This window comes from Lagenorhynchus albirostris, chromosome 10 (assembly GCF_949774975.1).
Source record: "Lagenorhynchus albirostris chromosome 10, mLagAlb1.1, whole genome shotgun sequence".
Classification (NCBI taxonomy): domain Eukaryota; kingdom Metazoa; phylum Chordata; class Mammalia; order Artiodactyla; family Delphinidae; genus Lagenorhynchus; species Lagenorhynchus albirostris.
In genome coordinates, this window is record NC_083104.1 from 34547555 (window position 1) to 34571556 (window position 24002).

At 42.9% G+C, this 24002-nt stretch overlaps 1 protein-coding gene across 1 annotated transcript in view; it reads right to left on the reverse strand.

Annotated features, from left to right (window-relative positions):
- CACNA2D3 (calcium voltage-gated channel auxiliary subunit alpha2delta 3) overlaps nt 1-24002 on the reverse strand; it is a 788855-nt gene that overhangs the window by 433963 nt on the left and 330890 nt on the right. The window contains exon 6 of the mRNA XM_060164015.1: nt 1466-1597. Within this exon, the coding sequence (XP_060019998.1) occupies nt 1466-1597 (132 nt within the window). The remainder of the gene's footprint in view (nt 1-1465; nt 1598-24002) is intronic.

A 24002-nucleotide genomic window follows, 5' to 3' on the forward strand; every position in this document is an offset into this window, starting at 1 on the left:
AGCCAGAAAGAGGGGTCTCACCAAGAACCATATCTGCCAGCACCTTGATCTTGGTCTTCCCAACCTCTAGAACAATGAGAAATAAATGTCTGTTGTTTAAACCACCTAGTCTGCGGTGTTTTGTTACGGCAGCCCGAGATGACTAATACATCTCTATTATCAGATTTTAAATTTGAAACTTTCAATTTAGTTTGAAGACTTCCTGCTGGTGGAGACAACAGATGATCTGTGGTTTCTTCTTATTTGCTCCACCTTCATCCAAATGACACGTGGTAAGATGTCCTTGTGGCTTCCCTGATGGATCAGCCCCCCACCATGCTCTATTTTCACAACATCTGCATTAAATTTACTCTCCATTGAGTGTATCAAAGCAGACTGCAATTTGGTGACACTGGAACTTTAATAGACCACTGTTTATTATAATGTTATCTTTAATAGAATGCTTATTGTTTAAATTTCTGTGAGCTCCAGGAGGAACCATGCATGCCCTGCTGAACACAGCTCTCGGGAAATGTTGAATAATCTGGCAAAGCAGGCACTCGGCAGGCAAGTCTCAGGGGACAGATGCTAAGTGCAGGGCAAACAACTCCTGAAGGCAGAGGCTGGCAGTATCTGTGCCTCAAAGTGGGAAGACATCAGGTGCCTAGGCTTACTTAATGAAAACATAAAAGACTCCACTTAATTGCTCCAAGATTATGCAGGGCGTTTTTTTCCTTCTTTTAGGTTGAGCTTGTTAATTTCTACAGCTGTGATGTTGGCACAATTGCAGCCTCGAGTCCTGTTTTCACAACTTGTAAGCAAAATTAAAACTTCCTTTTTTAATTACAATTCAAACCAAGCCAGAATTAAATTCCTGTTGCAAAGCAGAGGCCTGGGAAGACCCTAGAAGGAACACTTGTTCCAAAGTCACGATGGACAAACTCTGACAAACATATTCATTTGAGGGTGCTCTTGGTGGCACTGACGTCAGTAGTGCTTTGGCCATTTCAACCTCTCCTTTCAGGAGCAGTCAGCTTTAGAGTAGGGAAACCTAAGCTCAAATGTTTCCATTTCTTACATTTTTCAGTCAGAATTTAACTCAGCCCATTATGGATTACTCCTTTCCCTGGTAATAATAACAACAATAATAGTAATAGTAGTAATAGTAATAAAAGCAATCTCTTGTCCAGAAAGATGAAATATGATACGTTTCACACTCCAATACCTCACTTTAGGTGGCAGCTCTATGAATAACTCTATTGAGGAAGATGCTGAAACCACACGTAGATCCAAATGTGGGTGTGCACACGTATGCAGATGCCACACTGCATTCCTGTCCTGTACCCTCACGAGAGATTTAATAGATTTGAACTTAATCTTTCATTTTCTTCTAAGGGAAGGGAAAAAATTGTTAACCCTTAACCCTAAAGGAAAATATCACAGGATCAGTAACTTGAATCATAATTCTCAATGCAGGGATACTCACCTGGATACTGCCTAAAAAAGCCCTTTGCACTTCCAAAGTACTGCCATATGAGACTTGGGTCACGATCAAAGTTATCTACAAAAACTTTGTTTAGGGACTCGGACCAATAAACCCCATTGACAATTGCTGGATCTGGGGAAAAAAGGCAGGGAGAGAGAAGAGGAATGTTACAAACCAAAGTGAAACAGAACCCCAGCTGGCATCCCACGTAGCTGGCAGATATCACCATGGGGCCCATCCTGCAGGAAGCTGTGAAGAAAGTTATAGCTCCCGAAATGTTTAGCTCCTGGGAATTCCAGCTTTATGTACATTAGAGTTTCCCCATCCTGCCTGAGCCCTCTAAGCCACCCAGGAGACTCTACTGATGACTCCTTACTTGGAAGGCACATCCCTTTTTGGGTTACTTTCAATCTGGCTGAGCAAATAGTTCAGAGAAAGCAAAGAGAGACTTTCTTAGCATTCTGTTCCACTTTTCGGCTCCTGAGTCAGAACTCAGCATTGAAAACAGGAAAAATGTGTTTTCTGTCACTGCAGTCACCTCAGCCAACGCAGCCCTGTTCCAATTCTCTCCACCTCTAACTTAAAAGTCTGCTTTAAAAATAAATAAGTAAATTGGAATTACATAACTAAATCTCTCTACCTCTTTTGTTCAGCAGATTATGAGCTCCGTAAGGGCAGGAACAACCTTGCTTTGATCTCCTGCTGCACACCTTTGACCAGCACGTGGCAGAAACTCCAAAAATGTATGGATGGATAAAGAGGTGAATGGATGGATGGACTGATGAATAAAAGGCTGTTCTCCAATTCCAGACAACTGTCTACTCTTCTGCCCTGTCATCCCATGAGCAAATGTCTTTTCCTCACCCTTGGGAGCCCAAAGATAACCCCTTGTCTTTTGTCCACAGATAAGAATTAAGAGTGAAGACAAAGACAGAAAATATATACTTCTTGCATACTGATCAAAGCATGGTGGATCACTGAGGATACTCTTTAACTGTCCACTTTTTTTAACCTTAGAAGATCCTGTTTCAAAATAATGCAACACTCAGCAAAATTTTGTTACAAGAGTATAGATAATTGTCCAGTCCCAGTATGATGAGGGTAAGGATGACAATAGGATGAGCATGTTAATAGTTAGGAAGAGGAGGAGGAGGAGAAACCTTTGTTGAGTCCTTCCTGCAAGGCAGGCACTGTGCTCATCTTCACTCCTGTCACCCCCACCACAGTCCTCCACAGCAGGTCCACTGTTGTTCTCCATGCTATGCAAGTGGAAACGGAGAACCAGGAGGTCAGGTTCTTTCCTAAAACACCCAACTAGCAAATGGCAAAGCCTCTTATCTGTGATTTCCTTATTTGTAAAATGGGGATAATAATACCCAATAATTTGGCCTGTTTGGAAGGTAAAACACATTGGCAGAAAGGGACTAATGGCCATAGGCATTCACAAAGTCATCAAGGGAGCTTAGTCCATTCCCCTGGAGTCCAGCACCCTCACCAGAATTCCCTGTGGAACTGTGAATCACAGTAACCCCACTGTGGCGTCCTCATTCCAAAGATCCCTCCATACTACACAGACAGCGGGTATGGGGACAGATTCCCTCAGTCCAGCCCATAAGTTGCACAGCAAGCCAACGAAAAAAGTAACTCTAGAAATGCTTATGTAAATTAGGTACACTGCAAGGAAACTCACTGTTGGCACTGTGCTAGCCACTCCTCCTCCTCAGCTGCCTGCCCTTTGCCAGCTGGCTGCCCACAAGATGTGGAGGATGAGACAGAGCCGCGATATGACGCCTGACCCAGTGGACAGACATGGCGCCTTGTCTTACTGTCTTACCTCCAGCCTGTCTCATTCTTTCAGACCACTTACACGGATGCAACAGGCAAGCGGGATTCTAACTCTCATCTCAAGGGCAAATGCTCTAACTCTTGTAAACTATAATAAACCACATCATAGACTGGGAGAGTGAAAATGATCAAGTCAACTCTTTCCTGTAAAGTAATTTTGAGTTAAGACTATCCTCACCATCCTGGAAAATGGAGTTCTTTATTGTTCCTGTCCAGGCTTTACAATAATTACTGTGACTCACTCCTTGCTACGGAAGCCACTTAAATTAATCCACGAAGGTGCAAATACAATAATGACAGTGAAAAATCCACGGTTCTTGCCTCTTCCATCAATAACTTCAATTATAAAAACCTTCCACAATTAGAAGCGAAAATTCCATTTCACGGGCCCCCTGTCTCAACATGTTAAGGAGTTCACCAGTTTCCAGTTAGACAATTCTTTTTTCTTGAGCATGATTTCTCTGGGGGTAGTATCTCCAGATGGCCCTACTAACCTAAGATTGTTCCTCCCTCTGCGAACTGTGAGCACCTTCAGAAATTGAAAAAGAACTGTAGTGCCTGAGGATCATTTCATCCACTTCATTTGGATACCACATCTTGCTCTGAAATTATGTCTCTTTAAGAACAGAAGGCTTTGGTTTTCCCAGGGTATGATGAATAAGGGAAGTAGAATCACTAAAAAATATGGTCTAGTTAAAATAATCTAAGGGGTTTAACGGACTGTATTAGCTTCACGTGGCTGCTGTAAGAAATTACCACAAATTGGGGTGGGGGTGGGGGCTTAAAATAACAGAAATGTATTCTAGAGGCCAAAAGTTCAAAATCAAGGTGTTAGCAAGATTGGTTCCTTCTGGAGGCTCTCAGGGAGAATCTGTTCCATGCCTCTCTCCTAGCTTCCGGTGGTCGCCAGCAACCCTTGACGTTTCTTGCCTTATAAACACATCATTCCGATTTCTGCCTCCATCTTCACTTGGCCTCTGTGGGTCTCTGTGTCAAGTCTCCCTCTCTTTTTTCTTTAAGAAAACCAGTCACTGGATTTGGGGTCCACCCTAAATTCAACATGAGCTCATCTCAAAATCTTTAGCTTAATTACATCTGCAAAGACTCGATTTCTAAATAAGGTCACATTGGAAGGATGTACTGGAGGTTAGGACTTGGACATATCCTTTAGAGGCCACTATTCAACCCATTACATGTACTCATACTCTCTTAATTATCCTATACAATATACCCATATTCTATGGTTGTTAATGTACTATTTTTAAAATCTGAGTTTAATAGATGCAGGCCTTTTTCCTGGTGAAGGATGTTTAAAGGCCTTCTCCCTTTTCTTCTTTATGGGAACAATTCAGATTTTCACGTCTGCATTGTAATTTTATGAGCTTACAATTCTTCCTGACCTCTTTCAATGGGTCCTACCTGTAGTGCAACAAACTGGACTAAAATCATTTCCCCTAATGTTTAGTGTTGTGTCAATGCCCAGCCTCTCTGCTCAATAAAGTGAACTCCACATAACATGGTCATTTTCCCAATGTTCCTGTCCATTCTGCATCAACTTATGATTCATATTGGTCAATATCAAGTCCAGGAATAGCAATTCTTCCTCCTGTTTCCTCTGCCTTCTGAGAGATTAAATTACCTCCAATGCCAGTCAAAAATTTATCAGATGTTCAGCTTTTAGTAAAACAGACTACTAGCAGAAGTTTAGAGAGTAAGAGTCCCATACCACCTTTCTGATCAATTTGCAATTTGTATCTGAAAAGCACTCACACATCCCTGCTCTGTTTTTATAATACATCATACAATCCATCAAAAAATCACATTTGTAGCTTCCTTTTTTATTTCCATCCAATAACTGCTCTCATCTGTGCTTTCCTCTGAAGCTTGCACTTTGCTACATAGGGGTCACCTGATGTTGCAGACGGCTAACGTTCTCTCTGCACACTCCCCCTTACACACATGCACACACATTTCCTTTTAGTTCTATTTCTGTGAATGAGTAACCATCGCATTTCAGTCCCGAGTTCCATCCTCCTGTGACCTATCTAAGATGATGAGCCTCAAGCAAATTAATGTATGTAGAACACTTAGCACAGCAACTGGCACATACAAAACACTCCATACATACTGGCCATTATTTGCTTCGTGTCTTAGCAAATAAATAAGGTTCCAAGAAGACTCCCAACTTTCCTCCCTGTTCTCTGCAGCGTGCCTCTGGGCAGCACCCCAACATTGCAGTCACCAGTCTGGAACTTGGGCTCTGGAGCTGGAATCCCAGGTTTGAGACCTCACTCTACACTTGTTAGCTAATGGCTTTGGACTTGTGACTTAACTTCCCTGTGTCCCAATGTCTCCATCTGTGGAAGGCAAATGAGAGCAGCCCTCCCTCGAAAGCTGGTGGTACAAGGCACATAGGTGCCCAGCAGCAGGAGGGCTCCACCAGGAGGGTACATCACCAGTTGCAGCTCTATGGTGAGTCCCCAACTCCCCACCCAGGGCAGTCCAGCTGTCCTAGGAACATCCAGGTAAGGCTCTACCTATGTGTCTTCCTCCCTTCCTCAAATTATCAGGGTCAGGCACTCTCGATGATTCTTCCATTTGTTCATTGGATTAATATTTATTGAGCACCTACTATCTCAGGCATTCAGCACTGAACCAGATAGATCATGAAGCTGACATTTCAGTCTGACGAGGGGAGACAAGGAAAAAGAAATGAAAATTCCAAATAGAAATGGGTGTGATGAAGACAAGTAAAAGGGATGGTAGGCTTGAGAGTTACCCTGTGTGATTAGTTGGGGAAAGTGGAGTTACTCAAATTGGGCGGTCAAAAATGACCTCTTTGAGGAGAGCCCTGAATGCAAAGAAGGCATCAGCTCAAAACCCCCTTGGCCAGCAAAAACTTTCTAGGCAAAGAGAACAGCAAGTTCTGAAGTCTGGAGCTGGGAAGAAACCCATGTCTTAGGGAACAAAACAACAAAGCCACAAGTATTACTAGAGCCTTGTGAGCAAAGGAGAGAGTTACAGGATGGGGCTGGAGAGGTGGGCAGGCCATGGTGAGGATTTTAGCAGATCAGCAAAGTTTCCTGCCAAGTATACATTTTCTAACAGACGTAATCTGTGCTCCACCAGTGCCAAGGCCCATCATGCTTTTATTCATGGTTCAAAAATCAAATTTCTTTTCTTCTGAAACCTATAGCCAGCATAGCCTACTTCCTTTTTCCAGGACACACCCTTCAAACAATCAGGATCTTTATGGATGCCTTAGTATTTGAGTTTCCTCTCCAGACCTCAGTTACCTGATACTCCCTTCATCTTTTTTCTCAATATCATTTATTCTCCAGTGAATTAGCAGCACTGTATTAATTTAAACTTGCCATTTTCCAGCACAAAATACGGGTCCATTTCTAGAGGATCTGAGCATACATGAACAATTATAGGCTAATATTGAATTACAAACTACTGTTACCCAAAAGCAATTGTTTGAAGGGAAGGGACTGAATTCATGTTCAACTGGGTTTTGAAGTATGGCCCTTGTAAAGAAGGCATTTATTTCCTGCCTTGAACAAGCTGGAGGAAGGATCTTGGGCTTTCCTAAAGGTCTTTGGAGGTGTGTGTCTCCTGGATATAAAATTACACCAGCACAGGGATTACTGGGGGCACTGAGTCCACGCAGTTTTCCTCAGCCCCGCATGCTGGACGAGATTCAAGAGGAGAATGGCTGGAGAGGTTTGATGTCTCCCATTTCAGCAAGCAAATGACGTCTCTCTCGTTCATTCTAAATAGATCATAGATTAAATAATGAATACTTTTGATGCTAATTATCAAACACTTAATATGTATTGGAAAATAGCCCTTAATGTGTGTTGAATTATAAAATAGATAAGCAAAACATTTACCCTTCCTCTAAACTTAGTGATGTGCTAGATATTAAATGCAGCTTGCTTTTCCCAGATCTGGAGGCATTTTCTGGCAGTCCTGGGAAGAGAGGGATGAGGAATACTCATGGCCCAGTGCTGAACCACTCTGGATGGAGCTAGGAAGAAAAGTGAGTGAGGAACACAGCTACTAGTTTGGCCAAAACTAGAGGGTACCTTAGACTCTCAGCCCATTGCCTCGATGTGCTAGACTTCAGGAGCTCATTCCCCAGTGGGATTTCACGTCAATGATGGAACTTGTTTGTTCGGATTTTTTGCCTTAAGTATATCAACTTTAAATAGTCCTCCTCCCTTAACATATTTAAATTTTTGTGGAGAAACTTGCATTTCTTCCTCCTTGTCATTCCTTATCCCCCTGGAATAAACCATTCCCAAGTCTTTGTCAGAGATACTAAGAAAAAGAAAATTATGTGATAGAAATCAAAATAATAATGATACTGATAGCAGCAGAGATTGCCATTTCTGGCACATTTATAATGTGCCACGGACTATGCAGGACAGTTACAAACTACTCTTCCTAGCCCCATTTTACAGATGAGGAAACTGATCCTCAGAGCATTGAAGTCCATTGCCCCAGTACATCACCTGCCCAAGGTAGAGATTAGCTAAATTGCATGTTGTGTCCAAGCTATTAGTTGGAAGAAGACTGGAATGGAGGCCTCAAACTCTACTACTCACCAGATAGTAAGGGGTGGGGGGAAAAAGGTGGCATGGGAGGTGCAGTCAAGGTAACATGTGGCTCAGAGCAGGCTGTCTGCCCCCAGCTGTCAACAAATAAATGAAGTGGGTGGTCTGGAGGAGGGGGCTGGGATCAAGCTTTCTTGGGGACCCTGACAGCATCTTCACACTTAATGCTCCAGGCATGTGTGTGAGTTGAAGAGGACGTGGTGGATAAAGATAAGGTAGAGCCCATCTGCAAGGGTCCCCTAATGCATCCCCCTTGGGGTCTCTGCTGCAGAGCCACAGTGAAGCTCTTTCATCACCATCAGCATCTGGATTTGGGGGCTGCTTGCAGAGGGGACATTTACAAGGCATAAAATCTTGGATAAGACACTCTAGAGTGAAGATAAGCATATCTCATAGGGCTTTGGATTCTAAAGTGGCATCTGATAAACTGTAGTTAAGCTGGTATCACTAATTTAAAACACCTCATTTGATATGTGATCTTGTCCCATTAACTGAGTCTCCCTTGAGGTCTCTAACAAAGAGCTGAAGAATCAAAGCCTACTTCCTCCCTGAGGTTTTGCTCTGGTTAGAAAGGGAATAAAACTCACCTTGGACAGGTTCAGAGATGGGGTGAGCACAGCCACCCCTTTCCCACCAACAAGTACTAGAATAACACCAGCCTTGCAAGACCCTTGCTGCGGCTCTCTGGAACCTGGCATCCTGATTGCAAATCTGTGCTGAATTCCAAGGCAAGATCATACACCCTGACCCAGAAGTTTCAGTAGTTTCTGCTAACCCATCACTCAGAGACTACATCTCACTGCCCAGTGCTCTAAGACGATCTGGTCTGGCCCAGGATCCATTTTCAAATTTGCTTCTCCTCCAATTCCCAACTTACACCCACATCCCCACCCTGGATAATCTTATTGAGGCTTTTCTTTTCTTGTTTCATTTATAGTAGCTGTTCCTACTGCCATTGTACAACCCATTTAAAGGGTGTAAATCATGTCATATTTTCTAACATTCTCCAAAGCATTTAGCCCCTGTACCCGATGTAGTATGCATTTATTCATTCATTCAGAAAATACCTGCTGAATGACTACTGTGTGCCAGGCACTGTGTTAGGATTTGGTGACAAAGCAATGGGGAAAACCAGGCAAAGCCTTTAACTCAAAGGCATGTATAGTCCATTGGGGAAGGCAGAAAACCCAATAACTATCGAATTAATTAAGTTATGATTAGTATCAGAAGGGGCAAAACACGATGTTGGGGAACATGTTCTTAAGCAAGGTCTTCCTAACACATTATTGATCAAGCTGGAATTTGAGGAATGAATAGGAATTAAAAGTGGGGCCGGAGGTGCTGCTGCAGAGTGGTCCTGGCATTGCCAACTGCAAGTTTAAATACCTGGAATTCAGAGGACAAAAAGCTTGGGTGGGAGGGATCAAGGATGAGAACTTAGCAGGATCTTGAAGACCCTGGGCTGCAGTCTGCTGGCAATCTCAGGAGCAATGGAGGCCCCTGGAGGGTTTGAAGAGAGGGCAGGTACACACTCCTGCCATTTGGAGAGCAACCAAGCAGAGGCAGGAGAGTGGGGGTGGAGGGACTGTTTAGAGGCTCCTACTGTCCTTCCAGGGGGACAGGATGGTGCCTGCACTAGGGTGGCAGAGTGAGAGGAGCCACTGGTGTAGAGAGGACAATCTCACCAAACAAGTTTTGCACTCTGAAGGCAGGCATTTATTCCAGAGGTAGAAGCTCTCTTCTGCATCGTCCCAGCATCCAAGCAGGGCGTCCTCGACAGCAGGAAGCCTGGAGGACAGTGCTTCAGAGTACTGCATCCTAGGGGAGTTCACCCAAGGGGAGCTGGCATGCTTCTTAGATGGCACACAAATGGGAAAATCTACTGATGGAAACAGGCAAGAGTTTGTCCTCCAACAGTTGGATTGTCACAGATTTGCAAACACCAATTTTTCTGTTGCAACAGTCCTCGGAATGTACATCCCAGCCAGCTGTTCTTGCAGTGTGTCCCTAATTGATAGAAGTTATTCATAAGCAACATGAAAGAGTGGGAACCATAAGAAAAAAAATCCTTGACCACACATTTGGGTGTTGGAAACCTTTAGCAAGACTTTTTCTGGGCACTGCTATGGGCTCACACGGTGGCAACTGCCCTACATGCCTCATTCACCGTCAAACTCACAGCTCCTGGGAAGGCGCATACTATTTCTGAAGGGTGGGAGAACCGAGGTCCTGTTGGGGAAAAGCTACACAGCCTGAGATGGGCCAGGCTGTCCTTTCGCCTAAAGTGAAAGTGTCCCTCAGAAGTGGCGATGCAGGGGGTACGGGGAGAGGGTGGGGTGGGGCTCAGAGACCCTTAGTCCCGGGCCTCTGTCCTAAACACACACACACACACACCCCACTCAAAGTAAAGCCAAATAAACGTACCCATTCAGTCAATAAGCATTTAAAATTACCTAGGGTATTTGAAGGCTTGTCCTGTGTTCCATGGTGGGGGGCGTGGGGGAAGCGCACAAAGAAACAATTCTGGAGAAAACTGATGCTATGACAAGTCACACACACAAAAAGATAACTCCCAGCTAGAGTACAGAACCTATAGCTGTCATTATTTGGTAAGAACCCATTCCTGATATTCACTCAGAAAGTCTCCTCTCATTCCAAACTTTTAGAAGAGAGAAAGGAATTTAAGCATTCCTCCCTTCCATCTTGTGGCTCCCACCAAAATATGATTTTGTGAGCCTGCCATCTGCACTGATGCTATCAGCTTTTTATTGATATTTAATATAAACACAGCCCCAAGGCTACCAGGTACCCTGACAGGGTCTGAAATATAATTGCTAGGGAACTGTACAAACGCGTGTAGCAATTAAGGAGCTGTCAGGGATATTGCCGGTATGAAGACACAGAACTGCGGCTGGACAAAGGAAGGAGCTGAATCGGAGGCCGAGGGAGCAGAGGGCTGCAGAGGAAACAGGGTAGCATATCACCATGCAGCGGGCCCAGAAACCACAGACAGGGAGATAAGTGGATTGTGGACATTCAAAAGGGAAACAGAGCTAAGTGTAACTTCGCTGTTTGTTTTTTTTTTGTTTTGTTTTGTTTTTTTTTTGGTACGCAGGCCTCTCACTGTTGTGGCCTCTCCCGCTGCGCAGCACAGGCTCTGGACACGCAGGCTTAGCAGCCATGGCTCACGGGCCCAGCCGCTCCGCGGCATGTGGGATCTTCCCCAACCGGAGCACGAACCCATGTCCCCTGCATCAGCAGGCGGACTCTCAACTACAGCGCCACCAGGGAAGCCCCCCACTGTTTGTTTTTAACACCCAAAGGCTGAGAGCTGACTCTCCTGCATTTGCTCTGAGATTTATATGGAGAGACGACATGCAGCCTTGAGTCTGGCTTCTGAGAGAGGCCCGGGTTGGGGCATGGAAGGGAATTAGTATTCTGCACTGCTTTTAAGAGATGTCACAGGGTACCAGCCTGAAAAATTGGCTTGTGGGTAGGAAAGATGGGGTGGATATGGATGAAAGGTGAGTTCTGAGTGAGGAAGAAGGAAATATGACCTAGCTGGAAGAAGAGGCACAGCAGAAGGAAGATCTGAGCTGAGCCTTGAGGAGGACCACAGAACTCCGCTGATCTGCGTTTCAGTGCAAGTCCTGCCCACATCTACACTGTCATCGATTTAACAGGCCACTCAGTGGTGGCAGGATGGGTATGGTCATGGTGATGGAGGTGTAGACACGTTCTCCTCTTTGTACCAGGATCTCGTCATCCTTTGAGATGCTGGAAGCCTTGGTCTTTGTAAGTGGGTGCAGTGGGGTAAGGAAAGGCAATTGTCTAGCGAATGGCCTGGGTTTGGGGATCAGAATGACCAGATCTAGTAATAGGTCTTTTATGCCTTAATTTACTTTTAAATTCCCAGAAGAGAACTACCCTTTTCCAAATTCGGAATGCTGCTGCCAGATATCTGAGCTACAAGTAGCCACTGAAATAGAATAATAAAATTATAATCTCTTATTTCTTGAACCATGGATGGAAAGGGGCATATGCCCTGCCCTCACTCCCTTCTCAAAACACACACACACACACACAAACACACACACACACCGCACATGCCATCCTAGGTAAGTGCTTTCAGGTAGAACACAAAGGAACTTTTAAAGACTTTAGCCTTTGTGTACTTCATTATGTTAGAGTAATTTTAAGCAACACATCAAACCCATGGGTACGCAGATTATTGCTCAGAATGAGGCTAAATTTATTTAGGTGAAAATAAAGAGTGAGTCAGTTTAAAGAAAAGCATCAATTAATCAAACAGGCATTGGGCAGAAACAGATGAAGACATGAGTGTGGCCCATGAATGACTGGGGCTGGGGAAATGTAGCTCCAGTGGCTCAAAGCTGCCGTGCTCATTACCTCTTCCCAGTTTCCTGCCTAAGTAACTCACATCTCAACCTTAACAGCATCTACATCAGGGTGTAGGATGGCAGTGAAATGTGAACACATGCCTTGTATAAAGAAAACTGTGGTTTTTCTTTAATAAAATATAAATGATATATCCTCTATGTCTTCCAGCTCTGAAACTGACAAACTCCTGCCGGCATGCAGCCCCAAGAATAAGAAAATATAGTTGTGGTCACATAACCAAGGGCATTTCTAGCTTGACACCGCTAGAAACGTGTAAACAGGAGTCAGAAGTAGGCCTGAGAAAGGGCAGAAAGATGCTCGAAGAAGCAGACAATGTTCTCTGCAAATAAGCTGCGGGGAAGAGCCACGCCCTCACGGAGCTCTGGAGAGGAAGCCAATTTCATGCCAAGGTGTTTTGATGGATATGGCACCAGGGGGCTGGGCTCACATGGCTAGAACATTACAGGAATTTGCTCTTGATGCTCATTTTCATGCGAAGATCCTCTGGTCGTAAGCTCTCCCCACTCCCAGCCCAACTGTACCACGGGAAGTTCAAACTGCTCCCAAAAAGCATGATATCCACTAGAAATAATACCAGCTTCCAATAATGTTGGCCAAGAATTATTAACAAGGATGTTCCAGCCATCTTTCCACCAGACCTCATTCACCCCACAAATGCTTATATCAACTGTTTTTTTGGCCTATTGAACAACAGCAGTTGGGCCCAATTAATTGAGACCCAATGATTGAGTTTATGGACCTTCAGCGGCTAATGCACACTAGATCCTGAGTGGCAAGGATGGGTATTTGATGGTCCCCTCCTCTTGTCACATAAGCTCGTGAAAAATCAAAGGTATAGGTTTAATTCTATTCCATGATTTGTAACTAGATGAGCATATAATTTATTATCCAAACTGGATCACTTTTGGGGGGGGGGTATTTTTATTAATACATAGAGATAATCAGTGTAAGTAGGTATATTGTTGGCAGAACAGAATGGACGGACACTCCATTTATAACTCACCCTATTCCACAGGGAATGGAACCGAATGACTGTGTGTGTGTGTGTGTGTGTGTGTGTGTGTGTGTGTGTGTTTGTGTGTGTGTGTGTGTGTGTGTGAGAGAGAGAGAGAGAGAGAGAGAGAGAGAGAGAGAGAGAGAGAGATCTCTGATGTGATCACGATGTGTATAACCAAAAAGAATTAGAGCAAGGAATCATTTTTATAATAATACTTAACACCTTCTTTTAACACTTAGCCAATCATTGTATGCAAGGCCATGGCCTTTTGAGTACTGGGGGCAGTTGGCTAGCTATGGACATTCAGTATGCTCCAGACATCGGCCAAAGTGTTTTATTGATGGGAGAAGAAATGGAAAACATTAATTAATCCACTAAATTACTCAACTGGATGCTACTTAAGACTGTTGCTACTGTAATTATGTCAGTACACCCTCTACTTCTTCAAGCTGGGAATCTTTCCAATTTAAGGAACCGAAGAGCCAAATTAAAATCCCTTTAAAAATACTGGCCCATAGAACTAAAAAGATTAGGGGTAGAGACGGCTTCAAGGGTAGGTTGGTCCAGAGACTGCCAATGGTTTCACCAAGGCTGTGGTTTCTGTCTTTCTATTCTGTATCCAACTGAGCTGGCTCCATCCTCAGACCTTTCCTCTCACACATCCCGGCCTTTCACCCTACAGCCCTTGCCCCAGCATCTCCAACGTTTCCCCTTATGGGGCCACAGAATTACTGCAGCACTTACAGTCATCAAACTTTTTCGCACCATACTCACAGGTAGAATATGAGATCTTCAGATGTCTCCTTACTTTTATTGACTTTGAGCATTGTACACCCATCCCTGACCTAACCAAAACAAGAGTGGAATGAGGCATGCTGATTGATTGGCTTAAACATGCTAAGTCTTGGGTCTGATTTCAAGCCCAGCAGCCATGAAAGATGGGTTTCTGAAAGAAATTCAGAGTGGCACTGACGGGAAGAGGAAAGAGAGGGTGCCAAACCAGAAACATCTCCTCCAAGTTTCCAATACGGTCACAAACACCCAAAGAGTCATCTCAGAGGCCACAAAACCCATGTGACTCAGGATTTCACCAAGCACTAATTCTGCTAAATAATTTAAATCTGGCAGGATCATTTTCCAAGTGAAGCATTTCCATACCACACCGGTGTACAAGAAGTCTGTTCAGTGTTCTAAAAGTGCATGGCAGATAGAAGAAAGTTTATCAAGGAAAGTTTAATGCAAAAGATAGATCTCTTGGGATGCAAAGCAAAAAATTCAAAGAAGAGAGAAAGAAGTGCTTTGCGGGAAATAATGCTGCAAGTTCAGAGGATTACATGCTACACATAACAATGAAAAAGAAAAAAAATGTATTGCTACTAAAATAAAACCAACAAGGCCATACATATTTAACAGGAACTTCACCAAGCGAGAAGCCAGCTGCTACGAAAATGATGTATGACAAGGACGGGCCTTCAGAAATGGAAGCTGATCTCCAAAAACTTTCAAGGACAGAGCTACTTAGAGATTTTAGCTGGAATAGTTTTAATAAGAGCATGCTTTTAAGTCAAGGCTTGACAAATCTTTTCTTAAAAATTTTAGTAGTCCAAACTTTATTATTTTCTTATTTGTGGAAACATTTATTCAGAAAGGTCTTCTAGCAATAAAGATGCTAAAACTTTTAATAGTGATGGTGGTTTATTTAATCAGTTTGATTAAACAGTTTCAAACATATTTTAAACGACCAGAAGTAAATCAAAACTCCAGTAACATTTTGGAGTCCTAACACATTTGATGACTAATTTTATTTTAGCAGTTAACTAGAAAGAAGACAAGCCATCTATGCAGATACTATCGAATTCAGCTTTCTTATTTAATCTGCCATGATTTCACCCCTTGGTCTGTTTGATTATTTTTAAATAGCTTGGTTCTATTTTGTATGTGAATTAAAGGGCATGTAAATTTAAAGTTGCTGCTATTTCAATAGCATTTACATGATTAGAATATAACAAAGTGTGTGTGTCAGAACTGAAAGCTATGTTACTCATGGAATGTCCGAAAGCAAGGACCATCCATGATGCCAAGTCAAAGTTTACAAGGTCAAGATAAAAAAAGGCTAGCTTGGTCACTGTGTGGTCAGGATATGCGTGGACTCCACAGCAAGAACAAGAAAAGATGTGAAGAGAGGATAATAAAGTTTGTTTCAGAACTACTGTTCATCATCATAGGTAGAATTGTTTAAGAGAAAACATGTTGGGCTTCCCTGGTGGCGCAGTGGTTGAGAGTCCGCCTGCCGATGCAGGGGACACGGGTTCGTGCCCCGGTCCGGGAAGATCCCACATGCCACGGAGTGGCTGGGCCCGTGAGCCATGGCCACTGAGCCTGCGCGTCCGGAGCCTGTGCTCCGCAACAAGAGAGGCCACGACAGTGAGAGGCCCGCCTACCACAAAAAAAAACAAGAGAGAGAGAGAAAACATGTTACTGAAAACAAATATTTAATTTAATTTAAAGTTGTTCAATATTTGTTCTCTAAAACATATTACGTATTTACCATGTATATATGGATATCTTTTCTCTTACAACTGAATTAGGATAAGACATAGTTAATTAGCATATGGGATCACTACAAATTCATAGCAGAGGGTCAATCCAATCCTTCTGAGTAACACAGTCTATATAAGAAGAAAAGGAAAGAGAAGAAGGACAAGAAAAAATGGGCCCTTTCATCTTAAAAGTAGTGGACTACAGTGCACTTAGAGGTACAAAAAAATTAATAACTTTCTGAGTCCTTAACTTTCTCCAGCCATTGTCTTTAAAGCAAGGGGGAAAAAAGGTTCAAATGCTTAAAATCTCTCCAAAACTATTAGCAAAAACAATATGAAAATACATAACAGATGCACAAAGGCGTCTTGGGATGAATATATTATGGACCCACAACTGCAAATTCTAAAATCTACTTAATTGTGCCAAAGCGAAACATACGAAAGACCTTTTGATAAACAAAATGCAGACAGTGTTTCAAAAAAAAACAATCTTGACGTCTTGAGCCAAGGACTATTCCTCAGCTGGATATTTCAGACTCTGACTAGACCACCAAAACAGGCTCTGCTGTCACGCTGGCCACCTTTGAGAACAGTTAACACAGCTCAAGCCTTGGTCCTACATGGTGAGAGAGTGGAATAATAAATGAATTCTGCAAGAAGATTCCACTTGGGGCTTTTTATCTTAGACCAAACATAGAGCTCTCTTCTGGGGGGAGAGAGTGGAAATCACCCTCTAAAAATAGTCTTATTCTTTCCCTTACAAAATAACTTCTCATAATTAACAAAAATATCCTCAATATTTGAAAAAATCAAATGATCAGGGAGAAAATTAAAACCACCCTAACCCTGTTGGTAACCACTGTTTACATCCTGATGTTAAAGCCATCTATTCCCTTCTCCATACATTTTGTTTGTATAAAATGGAATTGTGCAGTATGCACTCCTTTACAACTTAAACCCTTCCTTTTTGTTCCATTTATCAATTTCCCAAGACATATACATCACCCTCATCTGTAACAGCAATACGGCATTCCGTTGAAAATGGGGAGAAGTAAAGGAGTCTGTTTTCATGAGTGACATTTTCAGTACTCAGAGTATCTGGAGGGATTTGGTTTAAAATAAATGAATATAAGTTCCTCACAAGTGTAAGGAGAAAAGTGTTGGTGGACAGAGAAACAAAGCTTGTGTTTTCACTACAGAAATGTATACACATTAGCCAGTTCACCAGCTTGCCGTTCTTGGCATGCACAAATGATCCCCCCAAACCTTTCTCTCTCATCTTTCTCCTATAAACAAACAGTATCTCTGTTTCAAATTTTCATTATGAAATACTTTCAGACTTCAAAACATTTGCAAAAATTGTTAAAAAAATAAATAAATAAACAAAAAGAATCCCATATACCCTTCACCCAGCTTCCCCAAATGTTAACCTCTTACTTAACCACAGTCCAATAATCAAAACCACACCTCATACAACACTAGTACCTAATCTACAAATCTTATTCAAATTTCATCCACAGGCCCAGATCTGATCCAGAACCACACGTTACAACAGTTGTCCTGTCTCTTTAGCCTCCTCTAAATCAGGACAGTTCCTCAGCCTTCCTCTGTTTTTCATGACCTGGATGCCTTCACCTCCCCCTGCAGTCCTATATGAAACTGTCTACTGGGACTCAGAGGAACCCTGGCTGGTGTGTTGGGCTGCCATAACAAACTCCTCCAACTGGGTGGCTTAACACAACAGAAATCTCTTCTCTCACACTTCTGGGGGCCAGAAGTCTAAAATCAAAGTGTCAGCAAGGCTGGTTTCTTTTGGAGGCTCCAAGGGAGAAATTGCCCCATGCCTCTCTTTTACCTTCTGGTGGTTGTTGGCAATCCCTGGCATTCCTTGGCTTGTCTAAGCATAACTCCAGTCTCTACCTCAATATTTACATGGCCCTCCTCTATGTTTGTCTCTGTGTGCCTTCCTCTCTTCTTAAGGATACTGGTCATTGGATTTAGGGCCCACCCCAAAATCCAGTACAATCTCATCTGCAGATCCTTAACTGATAATATCTGCAAAGACCCTATTTCCAAATGAAGTCATAGTCTGAGGTTCCAAATGGACATGAATTTTTGAGGGGAACATCATTCAACCCACTAAAAATGTTCTTCAATTCAGTTGTTTTAAAATGTATGTTTTTGGACAATGACTAGGTTAGGCGTCCTGTTAGATAATTTTTCATCTTTTTATGAGACAGCATGAATAGGTGAAAAGGATCATTTAACTTCTTTTTCTTTTTTTTTTTTTTGGCGGGGGGAGACGCACCACACAGCTTGCAGGATCTCAGTACCTTGACCAGGGACTGAACCCGGGTCACAGCAGTGAAAGCCCAGAATCCTAACCACAAGGCAACCAGGGAACTGCCAGGATCATTTAATTTCTTAAAATAGCATTGAACAAACTCAAAACACCCTTGGTATCTTAGGGGCGATAACAGCAAATTATATTTAGTCTTACCTTTGGTATATCAATTATAGATAAAACTCAGCAGCAGCTTCACAGTTCACTACTGTTTGTTACTCTAGGTGAAAATGTACCCGTAAACAATCTGTTGACTAGGGGAGAAATGCAAACACTTCTGCTTATGAAGGCACCGGGAGCCTGAAGCTGCTACTAAACTGGATGTTCTTGTATGAGGTCATTATTTCCAAGAACTGCCAAGACTCCAGCTCTGCCTCACAAGCCAAGTGAAAAGGACAATTGGGACAATCACCATGTTCAATAGCCCAGCCACCACTTGATTAGGGACAGAGATGAGGTTCACTTGCAGAATTTGTGCTCTGCAGAAATTCACCAGGGGAGAGACAGCAGCTTGTCCTTTCCAAGATGACTGCAAATTGAGTCAGTGGTAATTTCACTGATACCCAGAGGGTTTCCAGGCTCACCTCTTTTTCTCCTTCTGAGTTGCATTGATGGAGTTCATCTCTTCCAGCCCAGCAGCAGAGCTGGCTCCTGGCAGGTTGTCATGCCTGGTCCTGAGATGCCCGGTCACAAACTGGTGGACTCTGAGAATGTTCGCTAACACATCTCATCTCATCTCATCGGTCTCACAGTTTAATGTATTTCTTTCTTCACAATTTACTTAAACAAAAGGAGGAGACCCCTCACGCTCACACTCTGTGAGCTGCCTGCTCCAGCCTCGAGTTTACCAATTTCAAAACTTTGGAAAGAGAAGTAAATATCCAAAGCATGCACACACGCTTAACCCATGTAAGCACCATCCTACATCTGTGTCCGTGTGGAAGTTAACTTGGATTGAGACGTCTTTGGTCAGGGAAGCAAAGAAAAGGAAGGCAAAGAGATGCCAGTTTTGAGATGGAAACAGGGTGCAAACCACACAAATACCCAAGTAGCAAAAGAAACCATTCCACATGCACTCACATACTCACACACACACACACACACACACACACACACTACAACATAATATAAGCAATATTGATGGCCCTAGAAAACGCACCATAAACTGTTCACTAGGCTTTATTTGAAAAGGAATTAACACAGGAAAAGAGAAAGATGAATTTAATTTTAAAAACACATCTCCCTAAAAATAATGACACTGGCCACATATATGCTCTTTCCACTTGCCGAATAAGCACTTTTCATGCTTTGGGTCACTTAATCCTCTGTGATATAGGTCCTCTGTGCCCATTTACAAATGAGGAGGCTGAGGCACTAGAGACCTTAAGTAATATGCCCAAAGCGACACCTTTAAAAGATAGTGGGCCATGAACAAAGTCAGCAGTAGTGAGCACTCAGGATGTAGCAGAAACTCCTCTAAGACATCTACTTATAGTAAGAGATATGATCCTCAAAACAGCTCTAGGGTGGGTGCTAGTGTAATTCACATTTTACAGATGGGGAAACTGAGCTTAAGTTGCTGAGTAATAAGCCCAAGTTCGCACTGTTAGTAGCAGAGCCACTAGGTGCGTCTTCTAGACCACATTTTATTGACACAAACCAATCCAAAAATAGAGTAAGTTAATTATTGGGGTCACATTTCCGAAAGTTCAAAATTTAAAAAGTCATACAGGCAGAACGTGGGCCCTTCAGGTCCCATGGCACAAATAAAGGGCCAGCTTTAAGAGAGGTGGGCCTGGGATCTCGTACACACATGGGTGTGCCTTGAACAGAACCAGATTGAGGACCCTGAGAATCCTGTGCATCTTTGTATGATGGCCAAGGGGAATGAAAACAAAACAGTGCAGAATGACAGCCAATTCCTCAGAACACTGGCTAAGTGTGTTAGAATAAAACCAGTCTTCCCTAGAGGGAACAGCTATGAATGCCTAGAAACTCTTTCACTGAGGTGTGGTAGTAACACCCCATTTCACAGATGAGTGAGCTTATGTGCTTCCCCAGAGTTAACACAATGCAGGGCACCTGTGAACACTCAATGCATGGCAGCTGCTCTTGTAATATTAATACTAACAATCACAGAAAAGGCTTCAGTATTCTACCAGAGTAAGAAAAAAGCAAATGAGAGAAAGAGACAGGGAAAGGTCCTTTCCAGAAATGCTCAGGGTCCTAATCTCCTCCGGTTCCCTCCCAGGGTCTCCCCTCCCACACGTGTGGCGTTCTGTGCTGGCCAAGGGTCAGCCTATACACTGGCCATCTACCCTAAGCTGGCTCACAAAGCAGCAGCAAAGTGAGCCATGGAAACGAAAGTGACATCAGGACATCCGGCTACCTGTGGACAACACACTCATTCATTACCAGTCTGCTGGCATGGCTGGTTTCTGAAGGAGTTTCAATCAGGGCAGCTTGGATGATCTATGGTGGGGTGAGTCCAAAGTGTCCTTGAGATTGTCCTGCTCACTCTCTGCATATCTCACACACAAATGGAAAGTGGCCTGGCCTAACCAGATAATTTTCCCAAACACATCCACATGATTTTTAAAAACTGTTCACTCTAGAAAATCCAGAAAGTACAGAAAAGGGCAGAGAAGAAAATAAAGCAACTCACACGAAGTCTGAAGGCTAAGGGGTCATCATCTGTAACACTGCGAACTGCCCATCTCTCCCATCGGCTCCCCAACCCCACCACATTCAGCACTGCAGTTAGTGCACGCAACATGCCAGCATCAGCTGGGCAAGTCTTTATTAGTTTTGTACTATAGGATTAGAGTAGATTTGGAAAACTGGATGTTTTTAATAATTTTTTTTCTGCTCTATGGTAATTCAGTGGAAAGCCCACATTTTTAGATGGAATACATAAAGTACAACCATAAATACTCATGTGTAAATAGCTCTCAGCAATGAAATCTCCAAGAGAGTCTCTGTAAGTTGAAACTTCTAATTTTCCAACAAATAACTGTTTAGTCCCCTTTGCTTTGGCCATTCTGCCTGGTGACCACTTCATCTGCTCTCCAGTCAAGAATAAGTTCAGATATGACAATGACAAATTGATCAGCGGAGTTTCTGGTTACACCAGACATTACTCAACATCCTGACAGGTAACCTGTCCACCTTGAAGCTTCTACTGTTAGCTGGGCAGTGAGGCCTGATATGAAGGTTGACTCGGGCCAGTTTACCAGCTCAGGACACAGTCCATTTATTTGGAAACATTCTCAAGCCTACAGAAAAGTTGCAGGAATAAAAATAGCATGAAGAATACCTGTATTCCCTTCTAGGTTCTCCCACAGCTAACGCTTTATCCCATTTGCTTTAACATTTGCACACTTTCCCTAGAGAGATACAAAACACAACACACACACACACACACACACACATGATTTTCCTTTCCAAACCACTTGAGCACAAGCAACATACGCCATGGTCCTTCTTTTCTAAGTAACTTAGAACTACGATGTTCTGAGCCTGATACGTCCGCTCATACTTACGTAGCATCTCCTTTTCGTGGTCATGACACTGAGCTCAACAGAAAACATAGCATCAGCCCATGACATGACCTGGCTAGGAACCAGCACCATCAGAATGATGCAAATGTGGTCTACAAATACAGTAGAATATTATTCAGCCTTAAAAAGGAAGGAAATTATGAATTATGCTACAACATGGATGAACCCTGAGAACATTATGCTAAGTGAAATAGTCCATCACTAAAAGACAAATACTGTACAATTCCACCTAGATGAGGTACTTGGTGTAGTCAAAACCTTAGAAATTTTTTTAAAAGGTGGTTGCCAGTCTTGGAGGAAGAGAGATGAGGAGTTATTGTTTCATGGGTAGAGAGTTTCAGTTTTACAAGATGAAAAGCATTTTGAAGGTGGATAGTGGTGATAGGGTTGCACAAAAATATGAATATATTTAACCACTGAGCTGTACACTTAAAACAGTTCAGATAATATACTTCATGTTATGCTTTTATTTACCACAATTTTTAAAAATTAGAAAAAAAAAGTAAGTAAGCTCTGGATTGCATGATTCCACCAACAAGCCATGCAAGTGCTCTGAGGACAAGGTCATCAGGATACGGGAGGCTTGCAGGAACACGGCTGAGCCCGACAGGAAGCTAGGTGGCTTTGAAAGTATATGGGATGTAGACAGACAGGAGAAAGCATGGGGGAGCTGCCAGGAGGGGGAGGGCAATCTGCAGAGACTATGAGGAGAAAATGGGTATCTTCACACAAGTGACAGAACAAGGCCACCCTGCACTGGGGGGAACACAATGGCATGGGTAGAAAATGAGGTCAGAAAGGCAGAATGGGCACATCAGAGAGAAAAGGCACTGACAGCCTGAGGACGGACTGACAAAGGAGGCAGCTCAGGGTCTGCTAGTTCCATGCACTCTGATCACCTGTGGAAGGATTTTAAGTTTTGAACAGGAAAAGTGACAGAGACAATCAAACAAGTGGACCAAAATTCCCTTTCCTACATTTGCCAATGTTGAAAATTTCTAATATTACCTCCTTTGCCTCAAAGTCCTCTTGGACAGGGTCCCACCCCAGCAATTCAAGCTTCTCAGTGACTAGCCAACCATTCTGCCTGCATTTGAATGATGACTTCTGACATTCCCACTTTCGACTTCACAGAAATGTACTTAACTTTGCTTCTCTTGAGCTCTGTGGAACAGCAAGCAATGCTGTCCTCCTCTAAATGACATTTCCAGAGGCTGGCTCTCACTGCCATGCTCAGAGACAAGCTTATTCACTCAAAGTTGATAAATGCCCACAGTAATCAAAAGTTTTGCTTGCACAGGGGAAAAAAAGTCTTCTGAGGGTATAGAAGCAGCTCAAAATGAGATTGAAATGTGATGAACCACCTCCATTTTTTTTATTAAGTAGGGTTTTTCAATTTGCCACTTAAAGGGAGCTTTGAATACCCTTCTATCACACACCCCTATCAACTTCATCCAAGAGGCAGTCAGGCCAAGTACACCTGTAATTCTGAAGCACTGGAACTCCCAGTCCAAGTTTATCCCCAATGGGTATGCAGAGATGATAATCTACCACAAGTAGGTATGTAAAAATCCTCTTCTGGAAGGTACAGAATGCAGGAATCAGAATCAGACCAACTACTAGAGCATGTCACCTGTTCCCACAGCTTTTGATAATCCATCCTCGACCAGAACACAAGGCAGAGCAAACATCTTGAAAACACTGCAGCTGCCAGCCTCTGTTCTATAGGCCTTTAAAGGGCTTTAATTCTGGTATACTGAATTCTGTGTTATATAAAGCAAAAGGGGATCTATCCCCTCAGGATTACACACAGGAGCAAAGTATTCTCTGGCTGGTTAAACCTACCTGGGCGCATCTAGGCAGTGCTAGAGTACGTGTCTGGGGAATGGACCACAAAAGGACACATGTATTCTTTTCGCAGGCCAGACAACACAGCACAATCTTCCAGGTGTCCATTTCCCACAAAGAATTTCACATTCAGGCAATATTGCATAGCTTGAGCATATCAAGGGGTTGTATGACACTGGGCAAGTTTTTCAATGTTGCTGACCTTCATTTTTAATTTTGTGATTCAGAGTTTATTTTTCAGATTATATTCCATTATAGGTTATTACAAGATATTGAATATGATTCCCTGTGCTGTACAGTAAATCTCTGTTGCTTATCTATTTTATGTATAGTAGTTTGTATCTCTGAATCCTATACTC